This window comes from Rhamphochromis longiceps, linkage group LG22 (genome assembly GCF_057381845.1).
Source record: "Rhamphochromis longiceps isolate RC_006_pf linkage group LG22, R_longiceps_female_GT1.1, whole genome shotgun sequence".
In the NCBI taxonomy this organism is placed as follows: domain Eukaryota; kingdom Metazoa; phylum Chordata; class Actinopteri; order Cichliformes; family Cichlidae; genus Rhamphochromis; species Rhamphochromis longiceps.
In genome coordinates, this window is record NC_140577.1 from 15,637,189 (window position 1) to 15,655,627 (window position 18,439).

At 40.4% G+C, this 18,439-nt stretch overlaps 1 protein-coding gene across 1 annotated transcript in view; it reads left to right on the top strand.

The window, feature by feature from the left end:
• The window catches only part of csmd3b (CUB and Sushi multiple domains 3b), a 417,790-nt gene that overhangs the window by 382,361 nt on the left and 16,990 nt on the right, over positions 1–18,439 (top strand). Inside the window, exons 56-63 of the mRNA XM_085395224.1 lie at positions 4,107–4,280; positions 5,069–5,254; positions 5,579–5,752; positions 9,750–9,932; positions 10,081–10,257; positions 15,861–16,040; positions 17,425–17,598; positions 17,764–17,937. Of these exons, the coding sequence (XP_085251350.1) occupies positions 4,107–4,280; positions 5,069–5,254; positions 5,579–5,752; positions 9,750–9,932; positions 10,081–10,257; positions 15,861–16,040; positions 17,425–17,598; positions 17,764–17,937 (1,422 nt within the window). The remainder of the gene's footprint in view (positions 1–4,106; positions 4,281–5,068; positions 5,255–5,578; positions 5,753–9,749; positions 9,933–10,080; positions 10,258–15,860; positions 16,041–17,424; positions 17,599–17,763; positions 17,938–18,439) is intronic.

Genomic DNA, 18,439 nt, shown 5'->3' on the forward strand with positions numbered 1-18,439 from the left:
CATTAGGAGGCCCAACATTGTCGGGCAAGCCTTCAAGCACTTGGGCCCCATACAAACCACTGGGTTTGTAGTGTAGGTGCTTTAATAAACTTCACATCATTTTTTGACTTAAATTTTTGGGGTGTCTTTAAATTCAGCCCCTCGTAGGTTGATAATTTTCATTTCTTTCAAGCAAGGTGGCATCCTTTCCCCCCCAGATATTACCCAGTCTATATCAGTATAGATATCCAGCATTATTTTTTTCCCATTGAGATTTGATGTGTTTTCTAAGTGTTCTTTTAATTTATCTGAGCAGTATATTTGTCAGCTAACAGTTAACACTCTAAGTGTTAAGAAACTGTACTGTAGTTTCAAACAGTAGATGCATGTTTGAGTTAAAGATGGCGTAAAAGCAAAATGAATATTTCAGTAATCATGACCAGCAGTGGCATTACCTCTAACACTGTGTACGAATGCACCACCAACGTCGCTACTAGTTTTTGTCAGTAAGATCAAATTTTAAAAAGAAATATAGATATTTGGGACTTTTTTCTTACTTTTATTTTTACTACAGCCAGTACATAAATATTGTTTGAGAGCTATCCTCATTCGAAGTATTCACAGAGTAGACTTGAGTAACTGTGGCTTCTCACCAGAAATCTTATCGGGCCAGAGGGTTAAAAATGCTAGTATGCCTTAAATGAGATAAGTAGTTGGGTTTAAGAATAAAACAGAGTGGCCTAACTTGCCCAGGCTACTGTGAAAATCTAAAATTGGTTACTTGCTGTGAGCATAGTGAAGGTTTTTAGGCATCACACAGGGCACATTTGAGGTGGTGATGATGAAGCCAATTAAGGGCACCTTTTCCTGAAAGAGGCAGCCCATTTGTTCCCTAAATTAAGACAGTCTTTACAAAACGGAGGTGGTGTCACAGTGTTGATGATTCGAGAGTAGACGGAGCATTTGTTTTTCATTATTACTCATAAAACAACAAACAATGTACAAAATAGGGCCTTTATTATATGCTTTTCTTTGCGTTCATCTGTGTCTATGTGGTCCAGATAGTGTCTGTATCATTCTGCATATCTCGGAGTGCTATGCTGTTTTTATTGAGGTTATTCATGCAGGAGTTATTGAGGGAAATCATTTTACAGCCAAATTATACTGTAATTATGGAGATGAGAGGCTCTTGTTTAGAGACACAAACACAGAATGGTAATGAGACTATTTTGTGTGTGTGTGTGTGTGTGTGTGTGTGTGTGTGTGTGTGTGTGTGTGTGTGTGTGTGTGTGTGTGTGTGTGTGTGTGTGTGTGTGTGTGTGTGTAGCTGCAGGGCATGCTGATGGTGTCAGATAAATTTGTATCTTAGGCATGCAAACAAACTTCTGATTCTTCCTGATCAAGTGCTTTGCCTCCTGCCTCTCTCGTCTACTCTTGTCTTCATTATTTCTGCTCTGCTCTGCTCTCCTCACCTTAGCTGTTCTTTCTCCCTGTTGTCTTCTCATCCTTTAGTGTCCTCTTACTCTCTGTTCCCTGACTTTCTCCTTCACCGTGTTTTACCACCAACTCCTTTTCTTTTACATTGGTTAGACTCCTCTCCTCTCCAAATAATTTAAAGGTTTGTAGTTTGCGAGGTAGATAAGAGAGTGACTGGCAGTAACACTAAAGTGCCTGTTTACGCAAACATCACATGAACGCCGAGAAGGCTCAGTGGATGAAACAAGAAGAACAATTATGATGCACGATTGCAAACAGTGCACACTCAGTTCTGACACAGAAGATGGTGAGACCTAATATCTCCAAAATAATGACCCTAAATTAGGATCCCAGCTTTGCCTTCTCAGTCATCTGACATTTTCATAAATATTTATGAATGACTGTAGGAAAGGCATACATATTTGGCCCAAATCTGCACTTGATGTGGTTTTCGAGCCAGAAATACAAATCTTCTGATCTTCATGTCTGGTTTAGATTATATCTTTCTGTAGCTTTGATGTCTAAAAGTACATTTTACATGATTGGATTTTTGCAATTTAGTAAGAGAATGACACACAAGTGGTACGAAATGGTTTTGCAGTATAAAGTTATGTATGTGAATGACATTAGTGGGTAAGCTACAATTGGGATGTATTGTATAAGCTACAAGTGCAGAGGTCTTGAGCCACTCCTCATATCTCCTAGGCGCCAGAGTTTCTTTCAGCTTTTTAAGTGGTCTAGAGCAAAAGTGCTCCGGGCTTTGTGAAAGTCTTTCAAAGTTTCTCTTTTTCAGTTTCTCATTTTCAGTCCTGTCATTATGTCTGATGATTTTTGGATGACAGTTGGTGATTTTGGGCAGGTGGGGTGGGGGTGGGGTAGCTGTTTGTTAAAAGGAGAAGAAAGAAATTTTAAACTTTTGTTTAAATCGTCATCAGTATTTATGGAGTAGGTCAGGAAAATCACAACAGTATCTACGGCTATCTGTAAACCATGGTTGAGGCTATATCATGGTTTGGGGCTGTATTTTATTCAGTGATGTTTGAGAACTTGTCAAAACTGATGTAATTATGAACAATGTAAAAACAAATTTTGATCCACCACCCAGTATCATATGAAAAGAGTCTGTTAGCAACAGCTTCAATTTTCAGAAGGGCAATGATCTCATTCTGAAAAAGTGATGAAAGTTTGCCTAAGAGAGTCTAAGGAGCTTGGAAAGAAAAGCATCTGGACTTCTTTAAGTTTCCTTGAAGACTTTTCATCTCTCATCCGAGAAGCTTTTTCAGTTCTAAGAGCAACTGGTGGAGAGTCCCAGATTTTAAGCCCTATGGGAGTGTCCCCAAGAGTGTCATGGACTCCCTATTGATCCTCTACCTAATCACACGAGCCAAGGTGTGAAAACGGGTGTGGGTCATAATCAGCCAAGGTTTCGGGTGAACCCATTGTGAAACCTAGCCCCATTCTATCATGTGATGTACTGAGGTCAAATGGCCCAGGATTGGGATTGGGAGTCACTGCACCTAGTGCTTCGATTACCACTGGGACCACTGGTGCCTTCACTCTCCACATCTTCTCGAGCTCTTCTCTGAGCCTTTGGTACTTCTCCAGCTTTTGGTGTTCCTACTTACTGATGTTGCTGTCATTCAGTATCACTACGTCTGTCACTACGGCCGTCTTCCTCTGCCTTTCCATCACTACAAAGTCTGGTTGGTTAGCCATCACCAGTTTATCTGGCTGTATCTGGAAGTCCCACAGGAAATTAGCTCAGTCACCCTAGGGGGGCATCTCCCATTTTGACTTAAGGACTTCCAGGCCATACTCAGCACAGATGTTGCTATAAACTATGCCGGCTGCTTGGTTATGGTGTTCCATGTATGCCCTGCCTGCTAGCATCTTGCACCCTGCTGTTATGTGCAAGATTGTCTCAGGGGCGTCTTTACACAGCCTGCACCTGGGGTCTTACCTGGTGTGGTAGACCCCAGCCTCTATGGATCTTGAACTTACAGCATGTTCCTGTGCAGCCATAATTAGTGCCTCTGTGCTGTCTTTCAGTTCAGCTTTGTCTAAACTGGTGTAATTTCTAGATGTCAGCCACTTCCTCTATCTGCCTGTGGTACATACCATGCAGGGCCTGTCCTTCCATGATGGTTCTTCTCCTTCCTCCTCTTTCTTGGGTTTCTGCTGCTTGAGCTATTCACTAAGCATACAGTCGGTTGTGGCCATCTTGCTGATGTCCGTCATCTCATTGTGGACAGTGGCTCTGACACTAACTAGTCCTTGGCCTCCTTCTTTTCTCATAGCATACAATGACTCAATTAACAAGATGAAAAATTAACAAAACAGTCATCGGTGTTACTGGCAGAGCTGTAAGTACACTAAATGTGGCTTATCAAGAGTGAAGACAGTCCCAAGCAAATGCACTGATTACTTCTGTTCAATAATTGCTTGCTACAAACTAAATATTTCAACTATTTTAGTAAATAACACCAAATCATAGATCTCAGCATATGTTTTTTTAAGGATTTAATTATCTCATTGAAAAAAACCTATCATGGGATTACACATCAACATGAAAAACAACAGAATGGTGTCACTCTGTAGAAACAAATCTGCGTGCAAATAAACGTGTTCTTGTCTTACACTTTTTCCCTTAGCGATCAGCTGCGGCCATCCAGGAAGCCCCATATATGGCCGCACGGTGGGAAACGGCTTCAATCTCAACGATGTGGTCAGCTTTGTTTGTAATCGGGGTTATGAAATGGAGGGGCCTGCACGTGCTCAGTGCCAGGCTAACCGCCAATGGAGCCACCCACCCCCAACGTGTAAAGGTGGGGAGAAAAGTTAAGTGTATTCACCCCTAACCTTATTTATCCCCAACCTTTAATACCACCTTAGTCTCTTTCTTTATTTACAGTTAGTGCCTTCTCCAGTAGCAACCATCCTCATTTATCCCCATCATTTGTATCCACCTCAACTCTACCTCTAACTTTGTTCAGCTTAATCTCCTCTATTATTACCATCGTAACAGAAAACTTACATTTCTTGATAAAAATACATCTTTTTTCCCTTAATTTCGATGAAGTTTCGAGGTAGATTTAGAGCTCAACATATGTCTAACCTGTTCATGGCTCCAGTCTCAAGAATAAAAACTTTTTTTCAGTAAGCTATGAATCTCATACCCTGATTGTCCAAATAACAGTCAGAGCAACTCAAATTGCTTCACTCGCACGAGTTTGTACACAAGCTACCGGCCTTCTGCCCAGTTTACAGAATAAAGTGCCAATGAATTGGGTAAAATTAAAATGCAGCACATTGATAACAAGCCATAACCCTGCTTGAGTTCTGGATCCATTACAGACAAACCTGCCTGACCACCCTTTCATCCCTTAGCATCTACTGCATTAACCCTCCTAAACTCCACGTCTGATATTTTGTTCCTTCTTCACCATGTCCTCCTTGGTCTGCCTTATACTACTCTGCAAAACCGCTTTCCAAATAGGGAAAATGAAGAGGGGGAAGAGAGATTGCCCTCTCTGGTTCATGCCAAATAACACATGCTTTTCTGTCTCTGTGTCTGTTTGTGCTTGTGTGTCTCTGCGTGTGTCCCTGTGTATAGTGGTCAACTGCTCTGATCCAGGTATCCCAGCCAACTCAATCCGGCAGAGCAAAATAGAGCATGGCAACTTTACCTTTGGCACAGTGGTTTTCTATGACTGCAATCCTGGGTATTACCTGTTTGGATCACCTGTACTGACCTGTCAACCTACTGGACAATGGGACAAACCGCTACCTGAATGCATAGGTTAGTATCGTTCTCTCTTCCTCACAATCTTTGGAAAGACAGTATTTTAGCAAGACTGGGTTTGGAATTTATTGAAATGATTCTTGCATTTTTTTTTCATTTTGTTTCTTTTTCATTTTGTTTCTTTTTATATGTTACTCTTAAAATTCCCTTAAAGCCTAGCAAGCAGTGTCATGTCAGCTTTTTAATCCTTAATCCTTGCATATATTTTTAATCTGTCCTTAGTTCTTGACAGAAGTAGCTGCACCTCCTCTCACAGAGCTTTGCTGAGTCAAAACGAGTCATCCATTGTTTTCTTCATTTCTCTCCTCTGTGGCTCTCTAGTCGTAGACTGTGGTCATCCCGGCTCTCCCCCAAACGGTGTGCTGAGCGGAGATAAGTTTACATTTGGTTCAACGGTTCGGTATTCTTGTCTGGGCGGAAGACAGCTGAAAGGAGAATCATCCCGGACTTGTCAGCTCAATGGGATGTGGAGTGCCCCCATGCCATTCTGCTCTGGTAACCATTTTAACCTCTGTTGAATACACAGACTTTAACGTCCACCCTATCAGAAAGACGAATATATAGATAGCAGTTGTAGATGAAAATCGAAACGTCTAAACATGCAGACTGAAGTGCGGAGAGCTTCATGCTTTTATATCCAGCAGACACTTTCCTGAACCTTTCAGTCAGGGATAATGGAAGGGATGGGTGAACATATGGAAGGAAGACTTGGCACTAGAAAAGAGAGTATATCAGTATCTGTCTGTTAAAAGGGCTCCGGAGATTAACTTTACCCCACACTTACAGTCACCTCAGTCGTGGACTCTTAACCATGTGCATTTCTCTTCTGGTCAACTAACCATGAGCCAGTTTCACTGTGTTTCAGAAATGTTTAACCTGCTTTTATGAGGGATTCTATGATATGATCGATACAGTGTAGTAAAGTAAGTAGGTTCTTAAAGTACATGTTCAAATACTGAAATATTTCAGCTAATTTGTAGTTTTGCATTTTCTCAAGTATTAGCTGTATTTCCTTTTCTACAGTGAGTGGATTTTATTACAATGTTGTGGAGTGTAGCTGCAACACTCATTGTTCTGTAAAGTGCTTTACACAAGCTTTCAGTCTCTGCTGTATTTGCTGTATATGCATATCTCACTACTCACTGGGCTAGACCATCTCTCCAGACAGAAAGCCTCCTTACCTTCCCTCATGTGTAAACAAACCATCTAAGTTATGTGACACTCAGTTGGCCTGCTGGGGGCATGATTGTGGCTCTCCAGACTGAGAGGCTCCCAGCTGCCGCTTATATAACAAACTGAGTGAAAATGCATTCCAGACGAGTTGACTAAGAATACATTGTTATTTACAGCAATTGCCCAGGGAGACTTGGGGAGTGAGGCAGGGTAATAGTTTAAGAAGCGGTGATTCATGTTTTCACCTGGCAGGTCCATACCAAAGATCTGCAGACATGAGAGTTCAGTCCAACAGCAGCACAGCTTGTTCTGTTATTCTGCCTGATGATAGCTGATGAGATGACGCATATATGAAGTGATGCTGTTTGTGATATTTGATGATATTTTCAGGCTGTGAGCGTAGAGCTACTTGAGACTTGGCTCTCAAAGATCTTAGATTTGCAAATTCAATTCACAAGCCGACCTTGCCACTTATCTTGAATATTTATTTATTAGGCCTATGAAATGAAAGACCTTGGCTTTTGCCATGCTGAAAATAACAAGTTGTTATGCCACAGTTTCTAACAAAAGTATTCAAACAGCCTATGGTATTCTAATAATCAGCATGCCAGGGAGAGTTTCAGCCTGTTTGGAATTTATTTATTAACAGTTCAGAGTTGGCTGAATTTGTATAATTGAACATGACTTGGGTTTCATAACTGAGCCAAACTGTAGTTGTCTACCATCTGCAGAAGCTTTAAGCAATACCTGAACATCTTAGGATTTTTACACTTACATCCTGTCATGCTGAGAGCTACACGAGATTTTTTAAACCACTCACAGGTTTGTCCATTAAAAATGAAGCTATAACTGGGAAGGCTGGTGAAACAGCTTTTCTCCCTTCAAAGGTTAAACAAGCCTCTAACCTCCAAAACCTAAAAAACTCTATGCCCTCTACTGTTTGCTTGATCCGAACAAAAACCTCAAGTAAAAGAAAGGTGTGATTTCACAGGACACTGAGTGTGCCACTTCAGTAGGTCACAAATAGTCACTTTTACTCTTAAATCCTTTTTCACATTGAACAAATGAAATGCTGTATTAATTCCTCTTTCAAAGCGTTGGATGGATTTCATTACATTTGGCCAGAGCCAGGCCAATGTTTATCCTGTGTATCCGGAGTCCTAATGCTAAGGTATTAGCTGAAAGCTGTAAAGAAGAGTGCAAAGCAAAAAAATGCATTTTCCAAAATGTTGAGCTATTCCTTAATCTGTGCTTACTGGAAAACTAAGTACCTTCATCCATCCATCCAACAATTCATCCATCCAGCTTCTGCCAATTATGCAGGGCCAGGTCACAGGGGACCAGACCTCCTTCTCCGTAGGCAACTCCTCCAGGGGAACACCTTGGATTCCCAAACTAGCCAAGAGTAATAATCTATCCACCATGTCCTGAGTCTAACCCTGAGCATTCCTCCCAGTAGGACAATATCTCACCCAAGAGTCAGATGAATGAACCACACTTTTTGATGTGGAGGAATAGCAGCTCTACTCCAAGTCCCCCCAGAACGACTGAATCTTTCACCCTATATCTAAACGCTTCTTTTGCCCAATTGTATCCGCAGTCTCATTCTTTTGCTCACTATCCAGAGCTTGGTACGATAGGTCAGGGAGGGGATGTAGATTGACTGGTAAACCACAACTGACCAGTATAGCATCCACATGACTGCACATGTGGCCCGTTTCAATCTCCTGCTTCCCTGACTTGTGAACAAGACCTTGAGTGTGCAAGCAACCATTTTTCCAGCTGTGAACCGTGGTCTCAGACTTCGAGGTGCTAGTTCTCCAGCTGCTTTACACTTACCTGCGAACCCTTCCAACGTGACCTACCATCTGATGAAGCCAAGAGAACCACAACATCTGCAACAGCAGAGATGAGATCTCGAGGCTACCAAATGGAAGCCTTCAACTGCTTGGCTCCACCTGGAAATTCTCTTCTTAACCCTTTAAAGCAGGGGTGGGGAACTCCAGACCTCAAGGGCCGTTGTCCTGCAGGTTTTAGATATCACCCTGTGTCAACATACCTGAATCAAATGATTAGTTCATTACCAGGCCTCTGGAGACCTTCAAGACATGTTGAGGAGGTAATTTATCCATTTAAATCAGATGTGTTGGATCAAAGACACATCTAAAACCTGCAGGAGGCCTGGAGTTGCCTACCCCGGGTTTAAAGGGTAAATTAGGTTAGAGTTTAAAGGGTTAAAGATTATAAAAAGATGAATTTTATTTAAATCTTTTTTGGTTTCATTTGTTCAGGTTAGTAGGGTAAGTTTATATAGATGTGTAAGAGCATCTACATATGCTCTTTCCCTCCTGTTTTTACATTCTTACCTGCTATTTTTTCAAGTTTCTGAGGCAAATAAGAGAGACTTATTGAGTAGAATATTATTTATTTACATCTGAGAAACCGAGTTTAAAATCCTAAGGCATTACAAAAGATGTTATATCATTAAATGTTGTGTCTCTGCTACGCGTAAGCTCAATTTAGCAGCAAGCCTCTAGATATTTGTACTATAATACAAACAGAGCCAATGTGAATTAAGGTTATTTTTTTCAGAAGTATGAGTCAAAAACACAAAAACGCAAGCAGATACTTGTACACTTTGAATTAATTGTCAACAATAAATGTGAATGGAGGCAACAAATTGAAAACATAATTAGCAATCCAAATCTAACAAACATGAATCAAGTTATGATATTATTCACACTCACACATAATCCGGTGCAATTTTTAGACCGTTAACAAAATAGGCAGTACTGATCTGAAATGTTTGAGCAGAAATATATTAGTCCAGGCCTTGGTATTTGTGTGATGATGTGAGCTTTTTTGTGTGTGAAAGTGTGTGTTCCCAGGAGTGTGCTCTGCTTGTCAGACACAATTTGCTGACCAGGCAGCTCTAGAAGGACAGAGCTAGGATCTCTCGCACACACTCACAAAGACAAACACATGCACCGCTGCCTATTTACTCATCAGCACACATGCACACACATGCATATGCACAATCTGTATGATATTTAGAAGCAGCCATTAGATGTTTCTTTTAAAATCCTTTGTCCGGTTTGCAGTTTTGTTTTCCTCACCCTACAAATAATGAACCAAAGTTGTTTATTTCTCCATTTCTTTGCTTTGATAAGTTGGAGTCATTTTTGAAACACAGCTCATTATACAGACAGTGTGTACTGACTCAAGGATTAGCATCTTTAAGTGTAATCCTTAATTCGGTACAAACCAGTAAGAAACCTGTGAGGGACCTAAGTCTGTATCCTTTTTTGTTTCCATGTAGGTGACACTACTGGTTCGTGTGGGGACCCTGGCATTCCCTCTCATGGTTCAAGAGAACAAACAGATTTCAGGATCCGTTCTAAGGTCTACTTTTCCTGCTCAGAGGGATATGAACTTATAGGTTCTTCAGAGAGGATGTGTTTCCCGAACGGGACCTGGTCAGGCACGCAACCCTTTTGTAAACGTACGGGGATATTTCTAATTGATTTAAATCTATCCTGAAATGGTACCTTGTCAATTATTCAATTATTATGAACCCACACGTGTTTCAGTGTTTCCACTGTCTTAGAGGTGACACTTGCTGAGGTCTTTTCCATTTCTCTGTCCTGCAGCTGTTCAGTGTGGTAACCCTGGCACTCCCAGTAACGGCAAAGTATTTCGTTTGGATGGAACAACATTTTCTCACTCTGTCATCTACTCGTGCATGGATGGCTATCTGCTCACTGGTCCCACCACCAGGCAGTGTCAAGCCAATGGTACCTGGTCAGGCACACAGCCCAACTGTACTAGTAAGTTATCTGCTTTGATTTGACCAATAGGTTGATACATATATAAGTACTGTCTAGTACATTTGTTGGTGTATTTTCAATATTTTGTCCATGCAATCATGAGGTGACTTTGAAGAGTTTTCAACTGTATGCAATAATTACACTCTATATATGTAATTGGTGTATTAAATCTCTTGTAATACCATGAAAGTTTGCAACCAATAAATATCACCAAATTCTGGGTGTGAGATTAGAAAGCACAGGCGACGCTGTTTTATGTCCTCTTTTAAATTATGATGCCACAGTATAGGAGTAAAGAAATAAGCCTCAAATCTTTATATTTTTATTGCAGACAACAGAGTGACTTATATAACCTTGATCATCGTTTACTTGAGTTAATTTTGCTTATTGAATCTGTGGGAAAAGTCTCCAAGCGTAAATAGCCATAAAACGTAACCTTCTGTTACCATATGAGACAGAGGTGGGACCAAGTCATTGTTTTGCAAGTCTCAAGTAAGTCTCAAGTCTTTATCCTCAAGTCTCAAGTCAAGTCTCAAGTAATGTCAGGCAAGTCAGAGTCGAGTCTCAAGTCACTGGTGTAAAAGTCCGAGTCAAGTCACAAGTCTGAAACTTTGAATTTCAAGTCCTTTCGAGTCTTTAAAAAAAACAAAAACGAAAAAATAATGTTGCAGTTATGCTAAATGTAAATATTAGACCATGTAATTTTTAAATCTGTGTTTTTCTCAACACATGACAAAATAGTGAACTTAGAAAATATACACAAATTGTGAAATTGCACCTCTTTAAAATGCAGCTCAATTAAACCTAGCTCCAAGAATAATTTTCACCGACAGTTCTGAGATAAGCTGCATGTTATTCTTGGATGCGGTTGTAGGACCGGTGTTCCAGATCTACTGGCGTTTAGATCAACTGGCGTTGGTCGAACAGATGTGTGGCAGTCTTGCGTTTCAGGAGCTCCTACCGACAAACCAGCAAAAAAAAGCCAAATGTGTCATCTGTGACACTTGTGAGGTTGTCTCAAACACACTCCGTCAGTCTTGATGCTGTTGAACAACAAAATGTTTAAAACTGTGGCGAGTTTACCTGGTGATATCCTCATGCGCGACGCGATCGCGAAAACAGCAAACAAGTAACACCACGCCGATGTTGTCCACAGGACAGCAAGAGTAAACGATCGGGAGACTCTTGTCGTCGTTATCGTTCCCCTCGCACGGTTTATTTCTCCGAATTCAGCGTTTTTGCTTCACAACTACAGCGTGCTGTTTACTTTGTGCACTAACATGGACTCGAGTCAACCAGCGCCACCTCTGGCCAAGTGCCACAGCCTACAGCCAGATCAACCTGTGACACATCTGCACCACGTTTGAATTCGTGTCATGCACATTTGTACCTTTCAATTGTGTCTGTTTGTGCGTCATGCAAATAAACCTTTGGAAAGAATGAAATGATATCATGTATTTATTATCAGCCTACATTTGTACAAAATGCCAAATGACATACACAAAGTCATAGAAATCACCACTCCAATTGGTCATCATGATTTTAATATTCTCTTTTTCCATAACAATGAAATACGCCTTGGACAAATATGACACATCAATATTTCATTAGTGTTGTCACATCACATCCTGTAAGCATCGTCTGTCTGTGTCTTTTCCCTGAAAATGAATATTTCCAGCCAATATAGGCAATCCATCAACATGGCTGGAGTTATATACAGTCTGTATAAGTGTGGTTAATCTAATGAAGATTTGTAAGGAGACGGCAGTTACTGTGAATTCACAGCAGTTACACAGTGATTAGTAATAAACAGCCAGTGAGAGTGAGTGGATATGACTGTTCCCACCACTAACACATGACCATAGCCCACTACTAGATTAACTTGTGACACATCTGCACCTGCTGCTATGATCACATTGAGTAGAGGCTGAGTGGCTGCACTTACCCCTGGTACATCCAAATCTACCCACAAACATGTTGAAAGATGCAATGCCAGCAATGTGGATTGTCAACACTAAAAACAATCGGTAAGCAAAGACAACAGGGATCGATTTTTTCTGTTTATTTAGCACCCACAACATTTGTAGTCGCCTTCTGCACAGGGGAAGTCCACACACACCGTGTGGTACCACTTTCCACAGAAGGTGCAATCTGCAAGATTGAATGAGGTTGTCAGGGTCATTGTCTGACTGTTTATTACTAATCACTGTGTAACTGCTGTACATTCACAGTAACTGCCATCTCCTTATAAATGTTTATTAGATTGACCACACTTATGCAGACTGTATATCACAACCAACTCTAACATGTTTGTTTGCAGAGGGAAGACACAGGCAGACTATGCTAACGACATGTGATGTTACAACACTGGTGAAATATTAGTGTGTTCACGACATTTTTCGTATGGGCAAAAGTATTGATATCAGGATGGTGATTCTTATGTGTATGTCATTTGGCATTTTGTACAAATGTAGGCTGATAATAAATACATGATATCATTTCATTCATTTCAAAGGTTTATTTGCATGACGCACAAACAGACACAATTGAAAGGTACAAATGTGCATGACACGAATTCAAACGTGGTGCAGATGTGTCACAGGTTGATCTGGCTGTAGGCTGTGGCACTTGGCCAGAGGTGGCGCTGGTTGACTCGAGTCCATGTTAGTGCACAAAGTAAACAGCACGCTGTAGTTGTGAAGCAAAAACGCTGAATTCGGAGAAATAAACCGTGCGAGGGGAACGATAACGACGACAAGAGTCTCCCGATCGTTTACTCTTGCTGTCCTGTGAACAACATCGGCGTGGTGTTACTTGTTTGCTGTTTTCGCGATCGCGTCGCGCATGAGGATATCACCAGGTAAACTCGCCACATGTTTAAACATTTTGTTGTTCAACAGCATCAAGACTGACGGAGTGTGTTTGAGACAACCTCACAAGTGTCACAGATGACACATTTGGCGTTTTTTTGCTGGTTTGTCGGTAGCAGCTCCTGAAACGCAAGACTGCCACACATCTGTTCGACCAACGCCAGTTGATCTAAACGCCAGTAGATCTGGAACACCGGCTTTAAAATCGCATGACAAAAATATCATACACATTAAAAAAAAACTGTATCACCAACATAGCCTGGACAACATTTGCTAGTTAGATGAAGTCAGCTATCTCATCTTAGCATATTTATATGCATATTTATAATTATACGGTTCTTGGAGTGAGTGCATACACTCATGAAGTTTAGTAACTTCAGGTCACTGCAACAAGCCCAGGTACAGTTTACCGACGGATGGGTGCAGGACCTTGAAATGCACCGTGTAGAACGAAAGACCATCGTACGTATCATAAGTTTACCAGTCTCACAAATTGTCCTCATAAATACACATTCCTTAACCGTTTATTAATAGGACCTTTGAGCTCAACGGTAATTAATTAGTAGTGGAAATAATTTCTGGTAGCGTTACAGAAATGTAGCAGTGACAACAATATTGTATGCTGTAATCACCGCGCGGATAGGAGGCGGCTGGCTTGACAGCGGCTCACAAATGACGGCTCACTTTACCGCAGTCTGTAATCGCACTGGGCAATTAGTGATACAAAAAACCTGTTTTATCCTGTGAATAGAAGTATATGTTTTTGTCAATGTACCATAATAACAGAAGCGAAACGCAATATTGTGTCAGGACAATTCACTATTTATGCACAATAAATAAAGGAGCATAGCGCGACAATTTCTGTTCAGCGCCAGACTTGCTTGTAACCTATATCACTAATTATGTTATGAAAATGACGTATTAACTACTAAAAAACACTGACCTTCGTGTAAATGCTTGGAGCAGACTAACCTGTGAGCTGGAGTGTTCTGGGACGTTATATTTGGTCTTTGAATGGCTGCAATCCAGGCCATCCGTCGCGTCTTTGTTACTTCGGAAACATGGCTTGAACAATTTCTCTTCAACGACGTAATCCGATAACAACCGATCTCTTTACCCGTCGGCTTCCCGTGGCTGTCATGCGACCGGCTATTGCAGTTAATAATACAACGGCTTCTTGACATTTTTGTGTTTCTTTTTATCGCTGTATAACTGATTTTAATTGAAAGCCTGCGTGCGCTAGTACCGCTTGCCACGAGTTCCCAGAATCCTTTGCGGTTCTACCCGTGAATGACGTCACATTTTCAATCTCTATATAATATGCATGTTAAATTTTATATTTGGGGTAAAATATCAAGTCTTTTCAAGTAAACCGGTTCAAGTCCAATTCAAGTCCCAAGTCATTGGTGTAAAAGTCCAAGTCAAGTCACAAGTCTTAGAACATTTTTTCAAGTCAAGTCTAAAGTCATAAAATTAATGACTCGAGTCTGACTCGTGTCCAAGTCATGTGACTCGAGTCCACACCTCTGATATGAGATATAAGCAAAGTCATAGTTGAGCAAGTGGAATTTACTTAACAGATAAGTTGTTTTTTTAAGTTTATTTGAATAATTTGTCTTATTTCAATTAAATACTGTGCACTCCAAAAAATGCTTGAAGGTTTACTTTAAAAAGTTATGTCAAGTGGTTCCACCCAACGGTGGTAAGTAACGTCTAAGAAATTGACTGTTTTACTCTAAAATGTTGAAGATTCAACAAAAAGCCACTGAGTTAATTTGCCAAAGGAAAGACAGTATTTTGCTGAAATGTAAAAAATGACTCAAAAAATAGCAAAAAACAATAATGTATTAAAAGAAAATGCCTCTAACATATATCTATATACTGTGTCCAAAAGTACTTCTTGATAATAGGACATCACAGAGAATTCCCAGATTATATTAATGCTTTCCAGTATCCAGATATGCAGTAGCATGAAAAAATAGCTTAAATCAGAAATGCTATAAATTCTTCGATATCGGTTCCCAGATTGAAAAAGTATATAAGAATACCTGATTTAAAGGAAATGGCTTTTACAGTAGACTACTCCACATCTATTAACAGGCATGACACTATCTGGGGTGGGTTTAGAAGCATTTAAGCTGCCTATTAGACTATGAAGGACAGTGCCTAAAAAGTACAGTCTGGGGAATCCTAATGCTCCTTAAAAGAGTCCCAGGACAACCTCGGCCATTTTTAATATCATTGTTGTTTCATTCATGAGAAGTGAAACCCACACAGAAATGTGATGAGATCACACAGTCTGATCAGGAATTTGCTATCGACTGCAAACTCACCACTTTCAAGAGAAGAAGCTTTATTGGAGATAATTACTTAATGTTTTCCTTCTACTCTAATATAGCAGTTTTAAAACTAAGATTCCTGAGGTATCATTTTCTGATATTTTCATCTAGATTTAATCTGATCTGTACTTTAGGGCCTGAATATTTTTCACACTTCACCTTCTTTGCACCCTAACTTACCTTTCCTCTTTCTTTATCTGTTAGTTTACTACATCTGTCACCTTTGGTGTCCTCTTTCTTTCACTTTTTATTATTAAATTACCTATATGGATAGAGTCTAGATTAATGAATAGAAACAAAATTAAATTTACCTTGTGCCATAGTATGACCTATAAAGTAATTTTGATCTCTATCTCATGTTGTCCACTTTAACCCCACTTGTCCGTCTCCATAGTGATAAACTGTGGCGACCCTGGCGTGCCAGCTAATGGGCTTCGCTATGGAGAAGACTTCACCATTGGTCAGAATGTTTCATTCCAGTGCCAACCGGGATATAGAATGGAGGAGGATGGGTCGCCTGTGAGGATGTGCACACAAAATGGGACTTGGAATGGAAATATGCCACTATGTACAGGTAAATTATACATTCAAACTCTTAACTCTGTTCAACCCTTAAACAGTACTTATACTGCTATTACACAGTAGCAAAACAGACCCTTTAAATTGCTCTGTTCCACTTCAGATACTCCCATTACTAAACATCCTATTAGCTCTGTTCTGGCAAACAAAAACACACATGCAGAACCTAATAATATCAACACATAAAGCTAGCTCGCTAGCTAGCATTGGCATTGCTATAAAGGCTAAAGTATATAAAAATTGTTTGGTGGTCCCTTTATTTGTGCTTTGCAGTAATGTTGTAGGTAGTTGCAGTGCTCTGCATATAACTATAAACCTTAGAGTGAACACACTGATGCAGTTAAATACATCTTTATGTTGTTTTTATTTTTATTTATATTTTTATTCTTATTTAAATCCAACAGATTTGTTCATCATTATACGACATATGTTTGTTTAATAGCAGTGGACAGATGCAAAAGTTGTGCTTTACTGTATACCCGCTGTTAGATCTATTTTACTGTCAAACAAAGCTGTAGTTAAACTTAGATAAGTTCCACTCATCAAGTCGTAGTGAAGCTGTAAAAAGTTTTACGCAAAGAAGAAACAGGGATGTTTGCAGTGCAGCACCATATACTAATTTCATGCTAGTGACTGTCAGCAACCACTTGCCAACCAGTCACAGAATAGACTTACATACAGATTACAGTGTAGCAAACAGTGGTTATCAGACAATCACTCACCAGTACTCAACAGTATGACTGTTTTATCATTTGATGATAGTACCATAGACCTGTGGTCAGGCTTGGATGAATAGGGATTTAAACAGAGTGTTTCTTGAACATAGCTATTTTGGGGCATTTGTAGAAGATTGTGTTTTTTTTGTATGCCATAAAACAATCAAACAATATTGCTATAGAGAGGAGGTTCTGCTACAGAAAAATCCTACTTTAAGTGAGCTCCAAGTACACCTTAAACTATGTCTAACCCCAGTTTTCTCTGTATTGACAGCAGATTCTGCTAAGTTTGTAGTTAATGCCTCTAGGAAAAGAAATAACAAATGCAAGCAGTCACATCACTGTCACCTCTAATACAGCTGTTAATGTACACAAGTCTCACATGATACATTTAAACTGAATTGAATGTAAGCAGTTACTGGATGTAACTGAAAGTCTGGGAAGTCCAAGATAAGAAGATGTTTATGTTCACTTTTTACTAAAACCATAAACTTATTTTTAAATCAGTGGTTAATCGACTACTAAAACCTTAAGTCTTATTTTCTCACGTGATTTTACAGTGCAGTCATGTAAACTAAAAAAGAGCATCAACTGCAGCTGTTCTAAACAACACTTTTCCCGCTTCACTCTCTTTCCCAACCCTTCCCCCTCTTTTTCCCCCAGCTGTGACCTGCTCGGCTCCACCTGCCATCAGTAATGGGGTACTGCAGGGCAGTGACTTTGAATGGGGCAGCAGCGTGAGCTATAGTTGTTCACCTGGATATGAGCTCTCATTTCCAGCTGTTCTGACCTGTGTCGCCAATGGCACCTGGAGCGGCATGCTCCCGCAGTGCTTACGTAAGCATCACATTGAACTTTGGTTGTAAGGACACATCAATTACACCCATCACAAATGGAGCAAAATCTACTTTTGTCCTTGAACTTCCATAAAATTGAGCACATTCACCATTTCTAGCACCACAATTGAAATGGGACTTTGTGTGTTTGTCTCCGTGTTTGCAGCCAAATTTTGTGGTGACCCGGGGACTCCAGTAGGTGGTTTCAGAGAGGGACGAAGTTTCATCTATCAATCAGAAGTGTCCTTCAGCTGTGCTCCGCCTCTCATACTGGTCGGCACAGCAACTAGACTTTGTGAAAGCGATGGCACCTGGAGTGGAACGCAGCCGCGCTGTATCGGTAATCCATTCGTATTCACTTGACAACCATACAAAACATTCAGCTCATTGAAAAATGGTAATTAGGAAGACATTAGCTCATGAGAAGACGTGGTGCTCTGAACTTTTCTACACATCACTCGGCAGAGCTGTAGAAGGTCCGTTCAGTCTTTAACCTCCCAGCTTCGTCATACAGAGTCTGTGTGACATCCAATTGTGTGCACATGAGAAGAGAGCATTTGATAGATTTCACAGCGAGAGAGCGGCCGTCATCTGTGCTACCTCCTCCTGCTCTAACAAGGCAGCTCTCTAGCCAAAAACAAACAGTATTTTCAGTAGTGAGAAGTCAGCGACATGTTTAACTCCTTTTCTGAGCTACATGTGGCAAAGAGTGGCTTCAGGCAATGTCCTGACCTGACATTTCCTGGAATCCATCTGCTCTTGTTAATTATTTTAGTTTAGAGAAATTTATAGGCCTGCTAAACTTCATGCACTTGGCTGATATGTGAACTCTATAACAGGGT